The sequence below is a fragment of the Zeugodacus cucurbitae genome, chromosome 3 (genome assembly GCF_028554725.1).
Source record: "Zeugodacus cucurbitae isolate PBARC_wt_2022May chromosome 3, idZeuCucr1.2, whole genome shotgun sequence".
Lineage (NCBI taxonomy): Eukaryota > Metazoa > Arthropoda > Insecta > Diptera > Tephritidae > Zeugodacus > Zeugodacus cucurbitae.
Window position 1 is genome coordinate 63,075,757 of NC_071668.1, and position 24,751 is coordinate 63,100,507.

The 24,751-nt window shown below is 34.1% G+C and overlaps 1 protein-coding gene across 2 annotated transcripts in view; it reads right to left on the reverse strand.

The window, feature by feature from the left end:
• LOC105208477 (discoidin domain-containing receptor 2) overlaps positions 1–24,751 on the reverse strand; it is a 384,778-nt gene that overhangs the window by 143,636 nt on the left and 216,391 nt on the right. For both annotated transcript variants that reach the window (XM_011178347.3, XM_011178346.3), the window contains exons 14-16: positions 17,698–18,496; positions 4,592–4,855; positions 2,352–2,444 (exon numbers count right to left, since the gene is read on the reverse strand). In XM_011178347.3, coding sequence (XP_011176649.1) covers positions 2,352–2,444; positions 4,592–4,855; positions 17,698–18,496 — 1,156 coding nt within the window. The remainder of the gene's footprint in view (positions 1–2,351; positions 2,445–4,591; positions 4,856–17,697; positions 18,497–24,751) is intronic.

Sequence of the window (24,751 nt, forward strand, 5' to 3'; positions counted from 1 at the left end):
GATGCGATTTATCAGAACGCAACAAATAATATGGCTAGGACATATTACAAGAATGGATGATTCAAAAGCCCAAAAGAAGGTATTGAACGCGAAGCATACATCGGCAAAGCAAGAGGAAGGCCAAGAACAAGATGGGGGACGAATTAAACGATGATTTGAAAAAGCTCCGATTGACCGAAACTGGAGAGAGGCCGCAAAAGACAGCGTAGCTTGGAGGCGTATTGTTCAGCAGCCCAAAGCCCACAGAGAGCTGTAGAGCCAAATGATGATGGATGCACTATTTAATAAAACAATTTTTTTTCAAATTTTAAAATTTTGAAACCGACCAAGCCCCTAAAGTTTTCAAAAATCATTTCAACTGAGTATGATGTTTAGATATACATATGTATATCAGCTACTCTATTATATAGTGAGAACAATAATAATTATAATTCAGGAATCTTTTAGTTGGTTTAGATATAGTCAAAGATAAATTGCAATCAAAGGAAACGGAATGGGATTTGAGAAGGTAATTTCATTTAATATTGATAAACCAATATATTATAATATAATTTGCAAGAAAATTTGATATAAACATTGGCTCAACGAACCAGCGTTAACAAGACCACAAACTTAAGGAATGGTATTGGATGGTTGAAGAGTGTGGGTGTGAGATATCGTGGATTAATTAATTATTTGAACTGAGTTAACACATGAATTTTATATAAATATTTCGTCAGAATAATCGAGCGATGAGTTTTATAGCGAACTTATTTTTTATCTGAACAGAATAAAATTTTCTCGATTTCTCTTAAAGATTGCAAAAAGGTAAAATATGAAGTGTTGAAAGGTATTCCAGTATTTGAGTGAACTCAACTCAACTTAAAAAGAAAGTAATTTATGGAAATGAAAAAAAAAAAACGAGAACATAATGTAGAATATAATTTCGTTGTTTCAGTGCTTTGTAAGTAAAACAATTCAAAGCCTATTATCTTTAACGATTTGGGTGTAACTGAAAGTGGCGATTATCTAGTAATGGGTTACCATGATTTAAAAATTATGGAATAATAATTTTGAAGAATTTTTAAGTATCATGCTATATAGGTACTATGTTGTGCTCTGTATCCTTTTTGGAGACTTTTTCATATATAATAGTATTTTAGATAATAACTTTTTTGAAATTTATACGAATACAGCTGAACTTCCCTAAATCGAATCACCATAATCCATAAAGAACTTTAAGTTAGAGAGACTTCGAGTTATGGAAGGTAATTTGTATGAAATTTTACTTCTATTGCTAAGTGAAGAGTTCGATTTATGCATAACTACGAGTTATGGATATTCAGCTGTATATCGTAAATTGATTAAATTTCCAATAAATTTTCTAAGTTCTAAACTTTTAAACTTGTAATTCGAAAACATTTTTCAATATTTTTTTAAATATTTGTTATTTGATATATTTAAGAATATCGAAGAAAGTTATATTTTGCAATCTTTAATTATAAAAAAAGTCACACTATTATATTAAGAAATCATTTCGAGCCACAAAATGTGACAAATTAATGGAATTGCTGATATTCTTAAAGTTGTGCGAATACTTCGAAATTCCACACGCCAAATCTGCTAATGTTTTTTGAAAAAGAAACCAACAACAACAACAAAAAGTTAAATGACATGAACCAAAAAAAAAGAGCACATTTGCTTCATCATCTCAGTTATCAGCGCGTTTAGTACGAATTTAATTTCCGCACAAACACCGGTGAGCAGGCACACCGACAAACTCACAGCTATGCACGCAACGCATTAATGCAATGCTGTATGTATCTATATATAGATATATCGGTTTGGCGTTTGAGATTCACAAAGTGCAAATACTTTGGCTTGTAGTTGGCGCCAAACGATTTTACACCACAAAAATTAAGTTTTCACACAAAGTTTTTGGAAGCCGTCGACGCCGCCGCTGATGACAGCATTTCCTCTGTCTCTATTTTAAAGCCATACACTTGCATGCGGTATGTGTTTGTTGGTGTTTTTGTTGTTGGTTTTTTTTTTGTGAAATTGCAAATTTGAAAAGTTTTCAATGTAAGTGCGATTTTGAAATGTTGAAACTCAAAACATTCAACCACAAAATGGTTTTTGTTGAATGGAATCGAGAGTTGGCAACTTCAACATTTTCCTTTCAGCTTCATTGGCTTGGAGATTGGGGTGGAGAGCTTTGTGGAGCGCGCTTGTTTGTTTCGTTTTTTTTGGTTTTTTTTTTTTGGTGTGAGTGCACACTTTTGCTGGAAAAGTGGCGGTCGAGTAGACTTATACATTATATAGAAATATAGAATTTTATATAGAAGTGTTTATATATAATTATTGTCACTTACCTTGTTGCCAGATCACGATGCACGAAATTCATTTGCTCCAAATGCTTCATGCCCGATGCAATTTGTGTAGCTATGTACACCAAGCTGCCGTAGCTGTATATATATATACATATATACACGTTCATATGTATTGCAATAATCAACGGCATTATTATCCCCCAATTTTTGGTTGAATTTCACCATTCCAAGGAAGTGCATGGTAGAGAAAGGCGAAGACATTTTGGTTGTTGTTGTTCGTTTGTGTATAAGTTTATGTTTTTAGCCGGCAATGTAAAAAGTTTTGCGCCATCAATCCAACACACATACAGGCACCAGATAAGGCAATGCGAAAACAACAACCACATAAGCGAAAAGCAACAAAGTTGAGAAGAAGCAGCAGAAAAACACCGACAACGGTGACGGTGGAGTTTGCGATAATGACGATGTTGTTGTAGTTGTTGTCGTTCGTTTGGCCACATACATTGGTTGGGTGAAAATTATCGACAGGAGACCGGAAGCGTGGTAGAACCAAGTCAGGAAAATTAATAATAGTGTGTATGATCATTATTGCGTTTGCCGACGTTTGTTGGTAGTTATGATGTTTGTTGTTGTGTTTTTTTCGGTGGGCAGTGTTGTTATTTTGCAGACGCCACACGGTGTACCGTTTGTTGAATATACCAATGTTGTTATTGTTGTAGTCGTCGTCGCCATCGTCGTCATCATCAGCCAAACGGAAGTCGGAAACAAGATAAAGCGCAAAGGATGTAGGAAGAGAAATGAAATGAAAAGTTTGTTAAATATTTGTTGAGGTTATGTTTAAATAGCACGTGTGTGTGGCGACATTTACAGTATAGTCGGCAATATTTTGTATTCCAGACCACGAAAAAAAAATATTTTGACGAAAAATTTATTTCATACAGGGTTCTTAATACAGAATACCAAGTAAAGCTTTTAGCGTTAAGGTTATGTGAGAAATCGTTTTCTAGTAATTGGTTGTGAATATGTACCAAAGATCTTGTAGTCTTAAACATTATTTTGATATCCTGCCGATCGTCTTCATTGTTAATCAATTACTTGAAATCGCTTCTTGGTTCCTGATGCGCTGTATTGGATCTATATTTCGTCAACGATTTGCTATACCTAAATACAAAAGTCATTCCAGTTTTTAAGCTTTTATATGCGTATGCGACTTATTTCAAATGTTTATTAGTAATTGTTCTATCCACAGATTTTTACAAAATAAGCATGGGAATTGTCTATTTCCTAATAAAAAATTTCTTAGTATATATTATTTCTATAAATAGTTTTGCTTGTAGAAACAACTCTTAATGTAGTGATTAAATTCGCATCCAATAAGTCTTAAGTTGGATATGTACTTCAGCAGACCTATACTGACTGATCCAGCTGGCTGGCAGACGTAACAGGTCATCACAGATAAATACTTAGTGGATAAGTAGGACCAAATTTCACAGAGTCTGAAGACAAGAAAATACTGCCTTGTTCCATATAAGAGCATATCATCTATAATTGATTAGATGTACATATGTTCTTCGGTGTCAAGAAGGGAAGTCGGACACTAGAGTACTGGGTAATATTATTTTATATATTGATATTTTTTAGTTATGAAAATTCCAAGGCAGTGTAAATGTTTTATACAAGTCATTTCTATTTACATAAAATTAAAATTTCCCATTTTAGTGTTAACTATTCATACAATGACATTTGTCGAATGGATGCAGTACGATAAGGCTAAATACTTTGCCCAATATCTATTGTCAAAGTTGTCTGGAAGAGAGTTCCATTTTGACTGTGCCATTATTGCTAAGCTAAGATTGATAATTCTAGAGATTTATATATTACATTTACAGGCGAACTATTTTGAAGCGCGTACTTAAGCATAATTCTGATGGGCTCTAGATTCTTGGTTGTTACATGAGGATTTTTTCAATTTTCCCTAAATTACAAACGACTTGTCCATCAAGGTCCTGGATTATCATGGATTTTTCCATTTGTTTTCATAACCTCCCTTTCGGTATAATCTCATCGGTATTTATGAAAATATAAAATGTTCTATTGGGAATTTAGGCTCCTGTGAGAACTCTGTACTGTTCATGGTAATGCAAGGCATGCTAATTAAAATTCCGATTTTCTTTATATAGTCCAATGTTAGTTGCGTCTTATCAATGTTAACACATATGTGACTTACTTTAAACTTAGTGTTTCTCATAAATGTAACTTGCTCAACAACATTACTCACTCACCTTAAGCTCTTATTCGTCATGATACCCGCTTGTAGACTATGCGTCGTTTCGGCTACATGCTCCTGCAGAAATTGATTTAAGTCACCCAGACATTCCGAGTAATCGAACACCATGCAAATGGGCTCATCACGCAGACAGGCGCCAAGCAAATGCGCCACATTCGGATCGTTGAGGCGCGCGAGTTGTTTCGCCTTGCTGCGAAACTCTTTACGCATATGATCGGGTGCGCCGGGTCGAAGGGTGGCGACTGCTACCAAATTGGCGCTGTGGAGAAGAAATCAAATTTGAGATAAATTGAGCATTATAATTTGAGATAAATTATATTTTTGATAACATCTTTCTTTTAACACAACTGATCGGGAGTATTTGACTATTTGGGCGTTACAAATTATTTTTTTAGTGTTTATAAGAAGCGGATAATCAGCGTAGCTTTTTCTAACTAAGAAGGAGAAGCGAAAGAGGTTGGTCTAAAGTACCTGTAGGCCAAATACAAAGATTCCTAGTATCTTGGAAACTAGTTCACTGTTGACAGCTATATTTTTGAAAACGACAAGGACTCTGTTGTCGTTGTTGTCGAACCAGCTAAAATACCACCAACAATCTAAGCTTAGCGATCAAGGGCAGAGTAACACTTGTCAACTGGTGTTACTCTGGGATCGGTAGGCAATTGAGAGGCAAATTCGAAATAACCCTATCTACGTCTTTCATAATTTCCCCCCTATTATATGGCACAGAAAAATGGTTGATGGGAACCCGAGATGAGAATGTACTTGGTGCATTCGAGAGAACTGTTCCCAGCAATATCTGTAGAGTCGACAGTTTAAGCGAGGAGTACCGAAGAAGATCCATGAACGGTATTAGATCTATGACGACAAATCCAACGAATGCGCTGGTTGGGCCATATCATACGGATGGAAGACGATGCTCTAGTGAAAAGCTGCTTCGAATCGAGACCCATGGGTGGGCAACGGAAGCAATGGCACTCACCCACGCTGCTGTCATTTGCAACTACATATGAACCAGTGATCCCTTTTTTTACCTCATATATTATAATCTCCCGATAAGGTCCATATCTACCAGCTCCAACATATTTATAAACAGTTAACGTGCTATTTCGTTCCAAAAAGAAATAAAATATTTGTTGGCTTTTTATTTTTGTAAATTTTGAGACTACTTTCGATTTAACAGTTCTTGGTCGGCTATAAATAGGATAAGAACCGAAATTTTCTATAGAATGTGTGGGCATTAAAGGTTTAAAACACATTGAAAGAATATTGCTCGAGATATTTTGAATTAGGTTGGTAAATATCTCCCTTCCGCCTTTTTGTCTTTTGAATTTAGCGGCTATGTATAAAGCGCTACAGAGCCACGCTATGCATGATAAGTTTGGATATTACGTTCAATAGTTGTACACATGTAAACATGGAGTTCACTAACGCCGTAATTGGCGCTATTTTAAAGTCTTCCTTCGTTAAAGACAAATCCGCTAGAAAAGCGTTCCGTGAGATTAATTGTGTTTTAGGGGATGGTTCTATCAATTCGAACTGTGGAGGAATGGTTTCGACGAATCAGAACGGGTGAAAACGACACCACGGATAAGCCAGCGGCGGAAGACCTGTGACGACGAATACCAGTCAAATCATGGAAACCATCGAGATAGTCGGACATCGGGCATCTCTTGACATCGCCTAGGAGATGGGAGTTAATCACCAAACTATTTTAAATTATCGGCAGAAGGCTGGATACACAAAAAAGCTTGATGTTTGGGTGACGCATGATTTAACGCAAAAAAACCTTCTGGACCAAATCAACGCCTGCTATATGCTGCTGAAGCGGAACGAACTCGACCCATTTTTGAAGCGGATCACATACGACAATATCAAGCGAAAATGATTGTGGCCGAAGGCCGATGAATCGTCTCAAACAGGGGCCAAGCCGGTATTGACGGCCAGGAAGGTTTTGCTGTGTGTTTGGTGGGATTGGAAGGGAATCATCCATTAAGAGCTGCTCCCATATGACCAGACGCTTAATTTTACCATCTACTGCGAACAACTGGACCGCTTGAAGCAGGCGATCGATCTGAAGCGTCCAGAATTGGCCAACAGGAAGGTTGTAGTGTTCCACCAGGACAACGCCAGGCCACACACTTCGTTGATGACTCGTCAGAAACTACGGGAATTCGAATGGGAGGTTTAATCGCATCCACCATATAGCCCGGACTTAGCGCCAAGTGATTGCCACCTGTTCCTGTACATGTCGAACGCCATTGATGGTGTAAAGTTGAACTCAAAAGAGGCTTGTGAAAAGTGGCTGTCCGAGTTCTTTGCAAATAAAGAGAGGGGCTTCTACGAGGGTACTATGAAATTGCCATCTATAGGGAAACCGATTATCGAACGAAATGGCGCATATTTGAACTAAATCCGATAACTGTAACACTTTTTTTAAAGCATTGAATAAAGGGCAAAGAAGCGAAAGGGAAATATTTGCCAACTAAATATATTGGCACTGTACCTTATTTACATTAAATAACTGAGTCGAGTTTTGGCTCAAAAACACTGGAAATTCTTAGTTTCAATTTCGCTGGTATCGCAGTACACAAAAGCTCGTAATCATTGCACAACTCTTCCGCTTTTTATTTATTATTTAATTCTCATTTAAAGCCACTTCACTTAACTACATTTTTGCAGAAATATTATATTTATATATATTTTTTTTGCATTTTTTATGAACTCAGATTTGTCAACTGTCGGTTGCATTAAAATGATTAAATTGTCAAGTATTTTTGTAATTTTTCTACGAATTTCATAATCGTAATGAAAATGCATTTTCACTGCATTTTTTGATGATGATTTAATACCGAATGTTGTATATATGAAACCGACATGTCATAATATGAAATAAAATATGAACCGACACACATACAAACACACCCGAATACACATAGACGAAAGCAATCAGAAATGCAATACCAGCGAGTGAGTGAATGTACATAGAGTGGGAAAAGAGGTGAGGCATAAAGCGTTGTATGTGAAATGGACATTTGTGGAATGATAGCAATTTTGCAGCTGCCAAATGACCTGCAATATTATACATAGGTATACAGGCAGCAGCAGCAGCAGCCAACTTGGCTTAATATGTAGCTGTGTTCGTGTGTATGTGTGTGCGAATTCGCCTAACTGCCACTGGCCGGGTCGGTAGGTTGTACGTTCGTTTGTTGATTCGTTGCAATTCGGTCGTTGTGTGTCACATTGCGGCTGCATATAAAATTGTGTTGCGGTCATAAAACCTCAAAGTGCATTATGAACGTTATCCTTGTTGCGACAAAACAGGATATGTGAAATAATTAACATGCTCATAGTTGCACTAAAATGACCAGAACACACACACAGGGACACGAGTATGTGCATGTCAACTTATCACCACAGCAATATGCTGTGCTTGCATGTATAACTGTATACTGATGTATATGTGTATATTGCATTTGCATTCCAATTTCTGTTTTATTTTTTTTTTTTTGGCTTGGTTGTGTGCTCTGTTTTGTCACATCCTGTGAGATTCAAATACAAAATCGAGTTGAGTCGGTTGCGGTTTGCCGGCTGCATATTGCATATACTATGGTTGAGTGCGGTATGACATGTTTCGACGTTCTTATCGAGGCTCTTGAGTGGCTTTATTGAAATTGTAATATTTGACAGAAGTCAAATGTGTGGTTCAAATACATTTCCAAGTACGCGCACAAACGCCTAACTGCAATCAGATTCATGTATATATGCATATCGCAAATACACAGTTCTGTATTAAGTGATAGTCTTCTACAAAGGCGCCGCAAAATGTTATGAGCGAACTGTCTAAATTATGGATATTAATATAGGTGCCTATATGCGAATGAGTTTATTGAATGGTTTACGGGAAAGTGTGGTTAGTTATTGAATAAGTATTTAGAATATGAATATTCCGATTTCGATTCATTTTGAAAGTTTTGTAAGACTTTTGTGCCTATAATGACTCAATGAGTCTAAAACCTCATCTGGAAATATATACGAGTCCACATATATATGTGACAGAACCTATTCAAAATGTTCATAGTTCTGAAAACAAGTTTCTGTTTAATGTACACTGAAGTTTTTGTTTTGACTATCTTGCTTGACCTAGTCCTAGTGTTTGGTATTATGACTACATTTCTCTCATTAGTTTGTATCTATCAAATATCCGTTTATAGCAATGCGTTTTGTTTCTCTTCAAATATGAACGCTAAGTCTTTAACTCTTGGTAGAAGGTAGTAACAGAACTCTATCAAAACATCATTTTACCAAGGACTGAATTTTACCAAGGTAATAAGTATTTGCTTAAATGAATGCTTCGGCCATCCAAACTTACAAGATTCCTAATCCTACAATAGAAGTTCTCATTGAATTAGATAAGCACTCTAATTTCCATACATTCTGACTCCGATTTCCTAAACCGGGACCAACGTTTCAGCATTACATTAAATCTCAATGCAACTAGTTGTAGGACTTATATAATCTCAATAAAAAAACGTCGTATACCTAACTATGATAGGCTCTGACTTTTTAAGATCGGACATTAAATTTCACTGTAGCTGAAATGAAATAAAATGAGCTGGAGCCAAACGTTCAAAAAAACTAGTTGTAGGTCTGATATTGCCTCAATAAAAAAACCACCCTGAAGTTGATTGTTCATTATGAATTGGAAATAAGAGCTCTATTGCGCTAGGCAATAAGATCACATTTAATTTCTGATATTAAAAATGAACCCTCAAGTGCTCTATATCAAAACAATGATTTCGAGAAGAATTTCTTCAAATTTTAACTTAGAGTATTCAGAGCTTCGCCTCCACAACGTTTATAGATTGTTCAACCTTATTACGAATGTTCACGTTCTGTAAATAACGTGTTTGACGAGCTTCGCTCAACTAATGGTCAACATAATCGGCCAACTGGGCGTAATATTCGCAACACTATCACCCATCTTGAGACCCAGCATTTATTATTGGATAATATTCGACCGAACAGACCACGCCCAGCACACAGTTACGAAAATATAGCAGCGGTAGCTAAGAGTTTACACGAAGACCGTGGAGAGTCGGTTCGGCGCCGTTCGCAGCAACTCGGACTAACGTATGGAACGGCTCGGCGCAGTTCCCGAGCGACATCGCTTGGCTCTATGGGACCTTTAAAAGTTCCAAAAAGATCCGACATTTTCGACCCAAATTCTGTTCAGGGATGTCCCTTTCTGGCTCAATGGGTATATAAAGAAGCAAAATTGACACATTTTAGACGAAAAGCAACCTGAAGAGATTCAAGAGATTGCCTCCAGAAAAAACCACGGGTTTGGTGTGATTTATGGGCCGGTAAATCATCGTCCATATTTCTTCAAAAATGATGTCGGTGTGAACGTAACTGTTAATAGCGACTGTTATCCGACTATTTGATACCTGAAATTGAAACTCGTGATCTCGGCGTCCTTTTGTTTCAACAAGATGGCGCCACTTCCCATACATCGCATCAATCAATAGATTTATTGAGAGAACACTTCACTGAGCAGAATTTTTTTTCGTTTTGAGCCGGTCGATTAACCACTAAGATCGTGTGATATCACATCGTAAGACTTTTCCCTGTGGGGGTAAAGTCTAAAGTATATGTGGACAATCCCGCTTTGATTCAGGTCTTGGAGCAAAACATCAGGCTTGTCATTCGCCATTTACCAGTCGAAAGGCTCGAACGAGTCATAGAAAATTGGACTCAACTGATGGACCACCTGCGATGTAGTTGCGGCCGACATTTGAAAGTGATATTCTTTAAAAATATAAATTCCAAGGAATGTTCTTTCGAATGATAATAGACATTCTCCATTAAATTTGAATTTTCGGTTTAATAAATAGACTTGAAAGGCTAGATAAAGTCCGTTCGGATAGTTATGCTGAGTTAAATTATATAATTCAGTTTTGCGTCAGCATTACTTTTGCAATTCTACATTTTAGGTCAAGCGAAATATTGCTCATTTTCCAAATGTCTCATTTCTACCATAAGTTATACTTGAAATTAAAACTTTCCACGGAAAATAGTACATTTAATTGAAAGCTGAAATTTAATTAAAGTCATCAGGACTTGACTGCCGTTCAACCATTTCGAACTGTGCACTCACTGATTAATTCATTTCATAGCCATAAGAATATTAACAACCACAAGGTAAAGAGTAAATTAAAATATGCCAATTCACCATTGCCATAGTCGTTATTGTTGTTGTTATTGCTGTTGTACAGTACAGGTAAAATTGAATATGAGCAAATACCGACATTTGTGGTTATGAAGCCGCAAAACTCGTAATAATACCATCATACGAAGCATTTCATGCTGATACTCTTAGCACAGTCATATATGAGTGTGTGTGTGTGTGTGTGGTAAGTAAAAAGAGCAAAAAGTCAGTTATGATGTGTGGCAGACTGATAAAATATTGATGGACATTCGGATAGACAGTTAGCAGACATACAATGGACACAAATGTTGGACAATATAAAGTGTAGAGAGCATATAAAGCAATTCACATATATGTATGTGTCTGTGTGCGTGTCTTCATTTGGAAAACTGTTGGAAAAGGCAGACCCAGATGGTGACTTCATTATTGTTGCCTAGATGAATGATAAAAATTGAAAATTAACATAGACACATTGCAGCGGACACATAAATATGAATGGACAAGTTGGAGTGCGAGTCAAACTCTATATGTGGATAGTTAGATAGGCTAGTGCCATGAACAGGATACAGCACGACAGTATAAGACTGATATGTATGCAAGTGAATGTCATACAAGTCGACAGGTTATGCGTTGGGGTGTTAGTAGTTGTAGTTAGAGCTCACGTTTATAGCTCTGTCAGGTGTATAGTAAATTTTTATAAAGGGTGATTTTTTAAGAGCTTGATAACTTTTTTTAAAAAAAAAACGCATAAAATTTGCAAAATCTCATCGGTTCTTTATTTGAAACGTTAGATTGGTTCATGACATTTACTTTTTGAAGATAATTTCATTTAAATGTTGACCGCGGCTGCGTCTTAGGTGGTCCATTCGGAAAGTCCAATTTTGGGCAACTTTTTCGAGCATTTCGGCCGGAATAGCCCGAATTTCTTCGGAAATGTTGTCTTCCAAAGCTGGAATAGTTGCTGGCTTATTTCTGTAGACTTTAGACTTGACGTAGCCCCACAAAAAATAGTCTAAAGGCGTTAAATCGCATGATCTTGGTGGCCAACTTACGGGTCCATTTCTTGAGATGAATTGTTCTCCGAAGTTTTCCCTCAAAATGGCCATAGAATCGCGAGCTGTGTGGCATGTAGCGCCATCTTGTTGAAACCACATGTCAACCAAGTTCAGTTCTTCCATTTTTGGCAACAAAAAGTTTGTTAGCATCGAACGATAGCGATCGCCATTCACCGTAACGTTGCGTCCAACAGCATCTTTGAAAAAATACGGTCCAATGATTCCACCAGCGTACAAACCACACCAAACAGTGCATTTTTCGGGATGCATGGGCAGTTCTTGAACGGCTTCTGGTTGCTCTTCACCCCAAATGCGGCAATTTTGCTTATTTACGTAGCCATTCAACCAGAAATGAGCCTCATCGCTGAACAAAATTTGTCGATAAAAAACATTTCGAACCGAACACTGATTTTGGTAATAAAATTCAATGATTTGCAAGCGTTGCTCGTTAGTAAGTCTATTCATGATGAAATGTCAAAGCATACTGAGCATCTTTCTCTTTGACACCATGTCTGAAATCCCACGTGATCTGTCAAATACTAATGCATGAAAATCCTAACCTCAAAAAAATCACCCGTTAGCTACGAATTCACACATTGCTGATACGGGAATAGGTAGTTAAAGGCTGAGTAGTAGCTAAGCTGGAAATTGTCTGAATAAAGTGGTTTGGTCGGTAGTTATCTGTTACTTCTTGTGACATGTTGCAAGTGTTGCTGTTTCGTAGAAAGAAATGTTCGGTTTTTTGTGTTAGTTTGCTGGATAGGAGAGATAAGGTAACTCAAAGGTTGGGTGGTAAGGCGATAGGTAGGGAAATTTACTGATAAGTGGTGGTTATGTCAAGGTGGAATACAAATTTCCTTATTTCGATCACCCTTACAACAATATTGACCAAAATGAAGATCGATGGAGTATAATAGAAGCTTTTGGGTGCCAGACATACCTTGAAGAAGTGTTTCGAAGATCGATTGATAGAGGGAAATCTTACCAGAACTTCATCATATTCTTCGGACCCAGATAGTGGTTTTTACTAATGGTGAGAAAAATGTGCGAAAATCAAGGAAAGAAATTCCAAGTTTTGTCTTTAAGACCTATCTATAATTTAATTCTGAAATTCGGTTCGGTTCGGTTCTCCGGTGGGATAACCAATTTTTCTTTGAGTATTACCTTTTTTATATTATATATCTGAATAAACATTCCGAAAGATTTATGGAATGATCTTTACGATTTATAGTTCCAGTTACATTCACATTTATTTTAAAAGTTTCATGTGTGATTAATATCCCTCAACAGAAAACGCTTTGTAAGCTTTCAGCTTTGTAAGCTTTCAGTTTTATGTTATAAATTTTAAAACATGTTTCTAAAATATATTTTTTGATTCGCATCTCTTCCAAAAAACTAACCTCAAAAGACTAAATAAGAGCAAAAAATCTCAGCTCTATAACAACTGCAACCAAACTATGTTCTGTGGACACCGGAGATATGCACATGACACAAGTAAAACAATGCATATAAAACATGCTTTATACCTGTACGTCAGTTGCATTGTCATGTATTGCACAAATTTGTTACTCATACTATGCATTGTTGTTGTTGTTATTGTTGTTGTTATACTGAACAATGTCATAATAAAAGCTTCAATTAAAACTTGCACGAAATCAAAGGTAGACAAATGGCGTTGTGGTCGCTCGAACAGACGACGAAACAATAAAGGCATACAGACTTTACATGATGGCAAGGAAGGCAACGCAGACGAAAGGAAGGAAATGTATATCGAAGGATGTGTAAGGATCGTATGTGTGTTTGCATCTGTATAACGGTTTTATTAACTGTCGTTGGTGATGGCATAGTGCCAATGGCTTTGCGGACGAAACTATAATGGAATTTGTGATGAGCTTACGCTGTGGCGGATGAGAGATGGCGGCTTAAGAATGCTGAGTGTATGTGGAGGCAAAAGCGGAAATAAAATAAAGCGAAATAAATGGAAGGTTATGAAAGGTATACGATGAAATTGAATTAAATAACAGGGAATGAAGTGAAAAAAATAAAGATAAAATAAAATAAAATAAAATAAAATAAAATAAAATAAAATAAAATAAAATAAAATAAAATAAAATAAAATAAAATAAAATAAAATAAAATAAAATAAAATAAAATAAAATAAAATAAAATAAAATAAAATAAAATAAAATAAAATAAAATAAAATAAAATAAAAATAAAATAAAATAAAATAAAATAAAATAAAATAAAATAAAATAAAATCAAAATAAAATAAAATAAAATAAAAATAAAATAAAATAAAATAAAATAAAATAAAATAAAATAAAATAAAATAAAATAAAATAAAATAAAATAAAATAAAATAAAATAAAATAAAATAAAATAAAATAAAATAAAATAAAATAAAATAAAATAAAATAAAATAAAATAAAATAAAATGAAATAAAATAAAACAAAATAAAATAAAATAAAATAAAATAAAATAAAATAAAATAAAATAAAATCAAAATAAAATAAAATAAAATCAAAATAAAATAAAATAAAATCAAAATAAAATAAAATAAAATAAAATAAAATAAAATAAAATAAAATAAAATAAAATAAAATAAAATAAAATAAAATAAAATAAAATAAAATAAAATAAAATAAAATAAAATAAAATAAAATAAAATAAAATAAAATAAAATAAAATAAAATAAAATAAAATAAAATAAAATAAAATAAAATAAAATAAAATAAAATAAAATAAAATAAAATAAAATAAAATAAAATAAAATAAAATAAAATAAAATAAAATAAAATAAAATACATTGAAATAAAATAAAATGAAATAAAATAAAATAAAATAAAATGAAATAAAATAAAATAAAATAAAATAAAATAAAATAAAATAAAATAAAATAAAATAAAATAAATTAAAATAAAATAAAATGAAAATAAAATAAAATAAAATAAAATAAAATAAAATAAAATAAAATAAAATAAAATAAAATAAAATAAAATAAAATAAAATAAAATAAAATAAAATAAAATAAAATAAAATAAAATGAAATAAAATAAAATAAAATAAAATAAAATAAAATAAAATAAAATAAAATAAAATAAAATAAAATAAAATAAAATAAAATAAAATAAAATAAAATAAAATAAAATAAAATAAAATAAAATAAAATAAAATAAAATAAAATAAAATAAAATAAAATAAAATAAAATAAAATAAAATAAAATAAAATAAAATGAAATAAAATAAAATAAATTAAAATAAAATAAAATGAAAATAAAATAAAATAAAATAAAATAAAATAAAATAAAATAAAATAAAATAAAATAAAATAAAATAAAATAAAATAAAATAAAATAAAATAAGATAAAATAAAATAAAATAAAATAAAATAAAATGAAATAAAATAAAATAAAATAAAATAAAATAAAATAAAATAAAATAAAATAAAATAAAATAAAATAAAATAAAATAAAATAAAATAAAATAAAATAAAATAAAATAAAATAAAATAAAATAAAATAAAATAAAATAAAATAAAATAAAATAAAATGAAATAAAATAAAATAAAATAAAATAAAATGAATTAACCTTAGTAAATAATGAATAATTTCATTGTATTAAATAAATTATCTTGAAGAAAATTAATTGTTTTAATATACCACAAAGATAAACTAATAATTGAAATTCAGTGAAATTAATTACATATTAAGTATGAAAACCGAAATCAAATAATCATCAATATTCTAAAATAGCAATAAAATTAAGTGCAATCCTCACATTATTCCTATTTGTACATTGTAACAAACTATTTAAATTTTATTTTTAAACATTCTACATTTCCAATAATAATTTTGAAAACTTTGCGGTTATTCGGTGAATTTCTCTATATTGGCATTCCGATTGTGTTCGTTTTTTTGTTTTCTGTGGCAATGTAATCACTACTTTTGCACCTTTTGCCCAGCTATACAATATCAATATCATGCAATATTTTACATTTTTCTCGTTTTTAATGCTACTCTATTGGTTTTCTGTTTGAAATTTTTCGATTTAGTTCTATTTAATTTGTTGCTTTGTGGTCAATGTGGTTGGAATTTGCAATTTTATCGATCACTTATTTACAACTCATGTGTGTGTGTGTCGCATTCTAATGTATTTTTATATTTCAGACACAGTTGAGAATTATACATATATTGTATGTATAATAATATATACATAAGGTATATATGTATGTATGTATATGTGAATCTGGTTATGTGCTTTTACCTAAAATATTTTATCAGCGAATATTTTATATTTTGTTGGCAATGCAACTGAGCAGAAAACATATCCGAATATATTCGAAATGAAATTAATTTAATTGCTGTTGGTATTTATTTCGATGAACTTGGGATTTAGATTTGTGGGGGATTTTAAATAGATTTAGTTCAAAAAACGAAATAAATTTGAAAATATTTATGTCTTTATTTCAATGCCGAGCAAAAATATTATAAATGACATTTCCCTATAAATTAAACAAATATCAAGGCTTAACTTGTTGTGTTGGTCAAATGTCATAGAGCGAAATTGAAAAATAAAGTTTTGATAAAGTGGTGGCGATTCTTTGATAAACCAATGATTTAAAGAGAGATAACTTCTTTCAAGTTCTTTCGGAAATTGAGAACTCTCACTAAAACTTTTGTTAACAATTAAAAATCTGCTATGTATACGAGTTTCTTTCTAATATGGATTAGAAGGTTCGGCTGGACGAGCTTCTTTCTAATATGAATCGGATAGTTCGGCTGGACGAGTTTCTTTCAAATATTGATCAGAAAGTTCGGCTGGACGAGTTTCTTTCTAATATGGATTAGAAGGTTCAGATAAACGAGTTTCTTATGAAAGTGGATCGGATAGTTCGGATAAACGACTTTCTTTCTAATATGGCTAAGAAGGTTCGGCTGGACAAGCTTCTTTCTATTATGGATCAGTTGGTTCGACTGGACGAGTTTCTTTCTAATATGGATCGGAGAGTTCGGCTGAACGAGTTTCTTTCTAATATGGATCAGAAGGTTCGGCTGGACAAGCTTCTTTCTAATGTGGATCGGATAGTTCGACTGGACGAGTTTCTTTTTAATATGGATCGGATGGTTCGACTGGACGAGTTTCTTTTTAATATGGATCGGAGAGTTCGGCTGAACGAGTTTCTTTCTAATATGGATCAGAAGGTTCGGCTGGACAAGCTTCTTTCTTATATGGATCGGATGGTTCGCCTGGACGAGTTTCTTTCTAATGTGGATCGGATAGTTCGGTTGGACGAGTTTCTTTCAAATTTTGATCAGAAGGTTCGGCTGGACAAGCTTCTTTCTAATATGGATCAGAAGGTTCGACTGGACGAGTTTCTTTCTAATATGGATCAGAAGGTTCGGCTGGACGAGCTTTTTTCTAATATGGATCCGATAGTTCGGATAGACATGTTCTTTCTAATATCGATCGGATGCTTCGGAAGAGGAAATTTTTTCTAATATGCATCGGATGGTTCGGAAAGATGAGATTGCTTATGGTTCCAAAATCTTGCCACATTGTAAGCTGAAAACGTCAGATGTATGCGTCTTAAATTGGCTTCGAATCTTTCGGAGTTTCTTGTGAAATAGTAAGTGCATTTGGTTTATAGATTCCGTTCTGCTTGTTAAAATTCGAAGCACTCTTTTAAAAAATATAAGACTTTTTAGTGACAACATATTTACGTGCATTTCTAATAAACTATCGATAACTAGATTTCACTAATTAATATGATAGTCTCAATGATTCCATGTACTTACATATATTTAAGAATCAATTAAAGCCCACCATTACTCACCTCATACCCTTCGTCTCGCACAAGTGCAGTTCGCCAAAAACGCCACAGCCCAGCTTCTCCACTATCACCAACGATTGTCGCGGAAACTCTTGCACTTGAAAATTAGCCAGCTCTTCGTTAACATCGACACTGGTGTGGCCGCCAGCGCCGCCATTTCCACTCATGTCCAGATTGTAATGATGCGGTTTTACAGCAGCTAAAGTAGCGGCTGAGCTCGCATAACCGTATCCGCCCGTTGGCGTTGTCGAGCTCGATGCCAGACTGGCCGTTGTCGAGGCGAGACTACCGCTACCGCCACCAATGCTGCCATTGGGTAATGTATTGCAAGCACCAGCGTTTGTGCCCATACCACCGATAGCCCCAGCACCAGCACCCGCACCGCCAATGCCATGAGAGGCATTTGTGGCGGCATTTGCTTTGCAAATCGCTGTGGTTGCATAGTATTTCTCATTACTGCTGGCGTTGCCCAATAATGGCGGTAGGGGCGGTATTGGTGGCGGGCAGTGTGTGGTTGCTGCTGTTGCCGAGGTGGGTGCCGGTGGCGGTGGTGGTGGTGGCGTAAGTTGTGACTGATATGAATGTTGATGTTGTAGTTGTTGTAGCTTTTGACTAGCGTTGGACAATTTCGATTGAAACATGCTGTTGAGTGTGTTGCGTGCGCTTGTGCTATAGTTACTGCTGCCGCCGCCGCCAGCTCCCATGCTGGCGCCATAAAGGGAGTTGGATTTTTGCGTGCTAGTTGGCAGTAGGTCCTGCATATGGGGAACAGCGTACTCCTGGCATACAATGTCGGGGACATCTGGAAGAACAGAAAAAAATGTATGCAATTATTAAAGCGTTTTTCAAAAAGGGTGTTAAAAAATCTATATTTTCTAATATGTATTGAAACAATAATATTAAGGTGTTAGAAATGGTCACTACTTTTTTCAATATTTCTTTTTGGAGGCTAACTTCGATTATTGTATAATACACTTTTTTTTACTTATGACCCAATTTCCCGGGAAAAATAAGTTTGGTCCAATACCCAGTCCAGTGTTGTAATGTTAGAACCATCCAAAAATAACTCTTACATTTTACAACTGGGAAATTGGTACATGAGATATTTCATTGGGTTTTGGAAATTTTGGATGAAAAAGAGAGTTGTTTATTGGAGAAATATATTTTAGACTCTGCGGTAGGCGAATCAACCATTCGTGTTGGTTCGATAATTTACGTAAGGGCTATATGATCATCATAGACAAAACATAAAACGAATTCGAAAGAGTTACCGAATAATCATTCTAGTATTCGGTGAACTCAATCCAGCGATCTCCATCAAGGGACTTTAATTGATACATTGTTAATGAATATTCGGGTATCCGTGATATCTGGTTGCCATATAAACGAAAAACGCAACTAATAATGGATGATTCTTAGCAGTATTTGGAGCTCTTCAATCGTAATAAAGTCACGAACGAAACCCACGACGCTATATGATTTGGAATGCGGTATATTGCTTTCAATGTTCCACACTATTTTAGAAAATTATAAAAGAAATTTATGTGACATTTAATTATTTAGTTGGATCCAGATGGGGGATTAGAAAAGGGGATTGTTTTTGCAGTTTTGTTAAGTGTGATATCTTAAATATATTCTCTGAAAATTTTAAGTTGATCCGATAAATACTTTTTGAGTTATTCGACAAATAACAAAGAGCGCTCGGACACTTCAAAACGCTCGGGTAAAACTTTAAATGCGTTTTTTACAAAACTATTATTTTGAACTGGAGACAACTGTAACTCGAAAACCGCACAGTAGATTTTAAAGAAATTTTTACAGCTTTTAGAATACATAATAAATCCAGGTGTGATCGAATGATTTTTTTTTCAAAGTTTCGATTTTTTATAACCAATTAATTGTTGATTTTTGCCTGAAAATCTAAAAAAAATCTCCTGATCTCTCCGATTTTATTAATTTTGAAAAAAAAAAAACAGTTTCGATTAGGCCCAGAATTATCTATTAATAAAACTAATTTTTCCTATATGATTGATTTTAGTTGAATCTCCAAGGACATATGATTGTCATTGCAAGGACCTTTTTTTGGTACTGGGTCAACACAAACATTTAATTTTCATGACTTTAAGTCAAATCATTGTGTAATAATGCCATATTATTACTTTTGAAAAATAACATGATTTTATAGCAAAAAAAAAAAATGTCTCTGACCCTTTAAGTGCGGATCGGAAGTATCTATGTCGAAATCTTTTAAATTTGACATAATCTTGATCATAGATAGACCTCAACACAATAAAACTTGACATATATGAAGCGATTTATCGTTGTAATTTTGGTTTCAAAGCTCTCTAGTTTGAACACAAAATAGAAAGACCCGTCTTAAAGCTTTTGTTGTTGGCAAGCATCTCTTGTAAATCCATATACATCTTAACGAAATTCTGAACATTTGAAATTCAGGAAGGAAGGTTGGTGTGGAATAATTTTTTTTCTATAGGTTTATGCTATGTGCAGTGAATTATATTTACATAAAGAGTTCTTATAAGAAACTCTTAGGATTCAAGATAGATTATAATATCTTAAACTTCTCCACACAGTGCTGTATAACTTTGATTTTACATATTCTACGCAATTTCATTAAAATGTGGTCTGAAGAACAAAGTAAGAATTATATTTAGTTTCCGGATTTTTTTCATGTACAGTTGAACTTCTCTAACTTCAATCACCATAATCCACAAAAAAACTTCGAGTTAGAGAGACTTTGAGTTATAGAAATGTTCATTAAAATATAAATTTTTCAAAAGGCTGTATAATATAGATATACCCACAGTTTTAGTTATTTACTTCGCAACAAGTTGTATTTAAATACATTAAAACATGTATTTTGTAATTTTGTTTGTTGCAGTTTGCTATTGTTTTGTTCTTGGCGTCTATATATCACGATTTAGGAAATCTTCTTCTTCTTGATTGGCGTAGAAACCGCTTACGCGGTTATAGCCGAGTCCACAACAGCGCGCCACGCATCTCTCCTTTTGACAGTTTGGCGCCAATTGGTAATACCAAGTGAAGACAGGTCCTTCTCCGCCTGGTCCTTCCATCGGAGTGGAGGTCTCCCTCTTCCTCGGCTTCCACCAGCGGGTACTGCATCGAAAACTTTCAGAGCTGGGGCACTTTCGTCCATTCGAACAACATGACTCAGCCAGCGTAGCCGCTGTCTTTTTATTCGCTGAACTATGTCAATGTCGTCGTATAAATCGTACAGCTCATCGTTCCAGCGTCTGCGGTATTCGCCGTTGCCAATGTTTAGAGGACCATAAATTTTGCGCAGAACCTTTCTGATGTTTGCGAATGCAAACGCTGCGAATGCGCTGACTGTTTGTTTGATGACAGGAGATATTTCAAAATGAATTGATCAATTAAAAATTTTATTGAGAAACCAAATGTGGAAAAATTAGATTTTTATTTTGTGTGGAAAATTCATCTAAATCAGGGTTTTAATCAAGCAAAGGCCGTTTAATTGTACAATTAGCTCATGTGTGAAATGACTATTCGTTACTTAACGTTCGAAAAATCTACGAAAAGATACGACCCTCGTCTTGTCCTCGTTCACCATCAGACCCATTCGCTTTGCTTCCTTATCCAGTCTGGAAAAAGCAGAACTAACGGCGCTGGTGTTGTTTCCAATGATATCGATATCATCGGCGTACGCCAGTAGCTGTACACTTTTATAAAAAATTGTACCTTCTCCGTTTAGCTCTGCGGCTAGAACTATTTTTTCCAGCATCAGGTTAAAGAAGTCACACGATAGCGAGTCACCTTGTGTGAAACCTGATTTGGTATCGAATGGCTCGGAGAGGTCTTTCCCGATCCTGACGGAGCTTTTGGTGTTGCTCAAATAGGAAATCTATACATATAAAATCATATTTTTTGTTTGCCCCCTTGGATATAGAAAGACTCTTTTAAAATTGTTCCCTGATAGTAAAATTTTAAATTTTGTATAATGTCCTGGTCGAAAAGTTCGATTTTGGAAGAAAATTTGTATGAAATCTGGCTTCTAAACGCTATTGGTAATTCAAGATTATGGAGATCTTCGACTTATAGAAGGTTCGAGTTATGGAAGTTCCACTGTATTTTTTAATCCATTATTTTCTCAGAAATGCATTTATAATTTTATTATTTGTTTTTGTGAGAGTAAAAAAATCTTTACTTAACACATAAATGGCACCCCTAACAAATATAAACGTGAATTTATGCATTAGCTTTGAAAAAGTATACAATTTCAATGTTTTTGCATAGCAAAGCGATTGCTACAGTGTCCATTTAATATTTTCATTTCCAGCTAAACCGCTCAAATGTATTTTGCACGCGTATTTGTTAAAAAAAAAAAAACAAATAAATATTTTATATATATTTATATAGAGGAAATATGTAAACTCTAGTCAAAACAAGTTCCACGTAAACTATGAAAATATACACCAGCCACATGTTGTTGGCCAATAGAGTTTAGAGTGCAATTTAAATTCCATTTCAGCTGACATTTTCCGCATAGCATAAACAAGACTATATACGAATACAAGTAAGAATGAATGTGAAGAGAAAGATGTTAACGGATGTATGTAGTTATGTGAGATATGTGAATATATGCCACACACACGCACACATATGTATGGATTTTGAAAACAAATCAACATGCAAACATAAAAATCAAAACTTTGCACAACAACAACATTTTGCTTGCATTTACTGCATGTACCATATACACATATAAATATACGTTGCTCGTATGTGTGGTGTGGAGATTTTGGGCGCGTGAGCGCAACAAAATCCTTAAATTCAATTACCATTCAAAACTTGGCGCCACAAAAACATGCATTGCTTGGAAAATAAAATCACTTGCATTTATATGCAGCACGTTTGCTAAAATAACAACAACAACCGGCAACTGCAATAATCACAGACAACAACAGCAATATGCAGAAATAATTTTCTCACTTTCTGTGAAAACGCAATCTCTTGGTGGTGCGATACAGATCCCTCTTTCCATATAGTGCTTCTCATTGTAGTGCTAGTTTGTTGCTCATACGACATGGCACACCGCGATGAATACCCAGTGGAAGATAGTATTGTGTTTTGAGTGGTACGAGAGTGGTGATTTTAAATCTTTGCTCTTTGTTAAGCTTTGGAGATATTTTTTATATTATTTATATTATTATAGAATAACTTAAATCATACTTCTTCTATTACATTTTTCCACATTTTATTAGTTTCGATCTCTCACTCGCTTGGTCATATAACATATTGAAATCATATTTGCTTCTATAAAAGGGGGAATTAGCACGGAAAAGTACTCTAAAGTTACAATCTTATAAAGCTACAAAAGTAGGCCAATAGGGACAGCAAATGACGCAATATTTTTCACGTTCTTTTGATTTGCTCTTCTGTAAGGATCATGGAAAGATACACGATCCAATAACGAGTCGAAATTATTAAAATTTACTTCCGAAACTCGGGGTCAGTGGCATCAACTTTAAGAGCGCTACGTCCAATTTATGGATGTCGCTGTGGCGAATTTTACGAAAAAATCTTGAAGTATATCCTTACAAGATCAAATTGACGCAAGAACTGAAGCCAGAATTGACTTATGTTTGTGAATTGGGGTGGGCAACTACTTGAAAATGATCCGGATTTTCATCTGAACATCATCTGCAGCGATGGTGCTCATTTCTGGCTGAATGGCTTTGTCAATAATGCGCCTGTGGCCGTGATGATCAAGACCGGCATTTATCTGTGAATGGGAGTCCCTTTCGCTCAATGATAATCGAATATTTTTGGCCCGACTTGGATGATATGAACTTGAACAGTATGTGGTTTCAACAGGACAGCGCCACATGCCACAAAGAGAATGCCACAATCGATTTATTGAAAATGAATTTTGGTGAACGTGTTATCTCACGAAATGGCACAGTCAATTGGCCGTCGTCGATTCGACGCCGTTAGACTATTTTCTGTGGTGCTACGTGAGGTCTATGATCTATTCCAAGGAGCTAGCGACGATTGAAGAACTTCGTATAAACATCGAACGTGAAATTGCAGCATTATCGGCCGATTTATAAAATTAGGGGGTTGTTACTGAGAGCCGAATAGTGAAAAGAGGGAGATAGAACGAATTAGTGGAATTTGTGAATACGTGAATATACGTGAATCATTCGTGATTGAAAGACTATTCTAAAGTGAAAAATAAAACTTGATAGTGATTATATCTCTTTTATATATATTATATATAACATTACAGCCTTTTCACACAGCCAAATTAATTGACCAATTAAAATTTTGTTTGAGAAACCAAATGTAAAAAAATAGATTGTTATTTTGTATGGTAAGCTCATCTAATTCAGCGACCTAATCGAGCAAAGGCCGTTTAATTGAACAATTAGCTCCTGTATGAAAAGGCTATTTTTATTGTTACTTAACGTTCGAAAAATCTACGGAAAGATACTGCCTCTCGGAACATTTTAATGAAAAGAGTATTGGTTATTGTTATTTGTGGAAGAACCTCAACCTTAATCTGCTTGTGAAAGGAATTACTGAATTTTACAAAGAACTCGAATTGTCAATCAACGACAAGGAATATGTCTATATATTTCTACTATGAGGGACTAAAGAAGAGATAGCCCTTAAAGAGTCTAAAAGTCGACATACTCATATTTTTTGGGATTGCTTATTATAGCAGTCTACTTTGAAGGGAACAATTGATGATCTATTATGATAATGGCTAAATTAGTTAGGATTATTAAATAAAACAGAGTAAATAGAAAACAAATTCGCTCAATCGCTCATAACAGGAAATAAGAATTAAAAAACAACGACTTTTCTTCTAGCGATTTCAGAGTCACACATTTTCTAGATGTAATCGTTTTTTTCTTGTTGAAGTGCTTGACTATTTCTTACTATCTCCGTCCACTCACTTTTCAAGAATTTTCAACAAAGCACCTACTACTACTACTGGGTTCATAGACACCCATATATCGGGAGTTAGTGCGCCTGCACGTGGTGGTACTAAAAA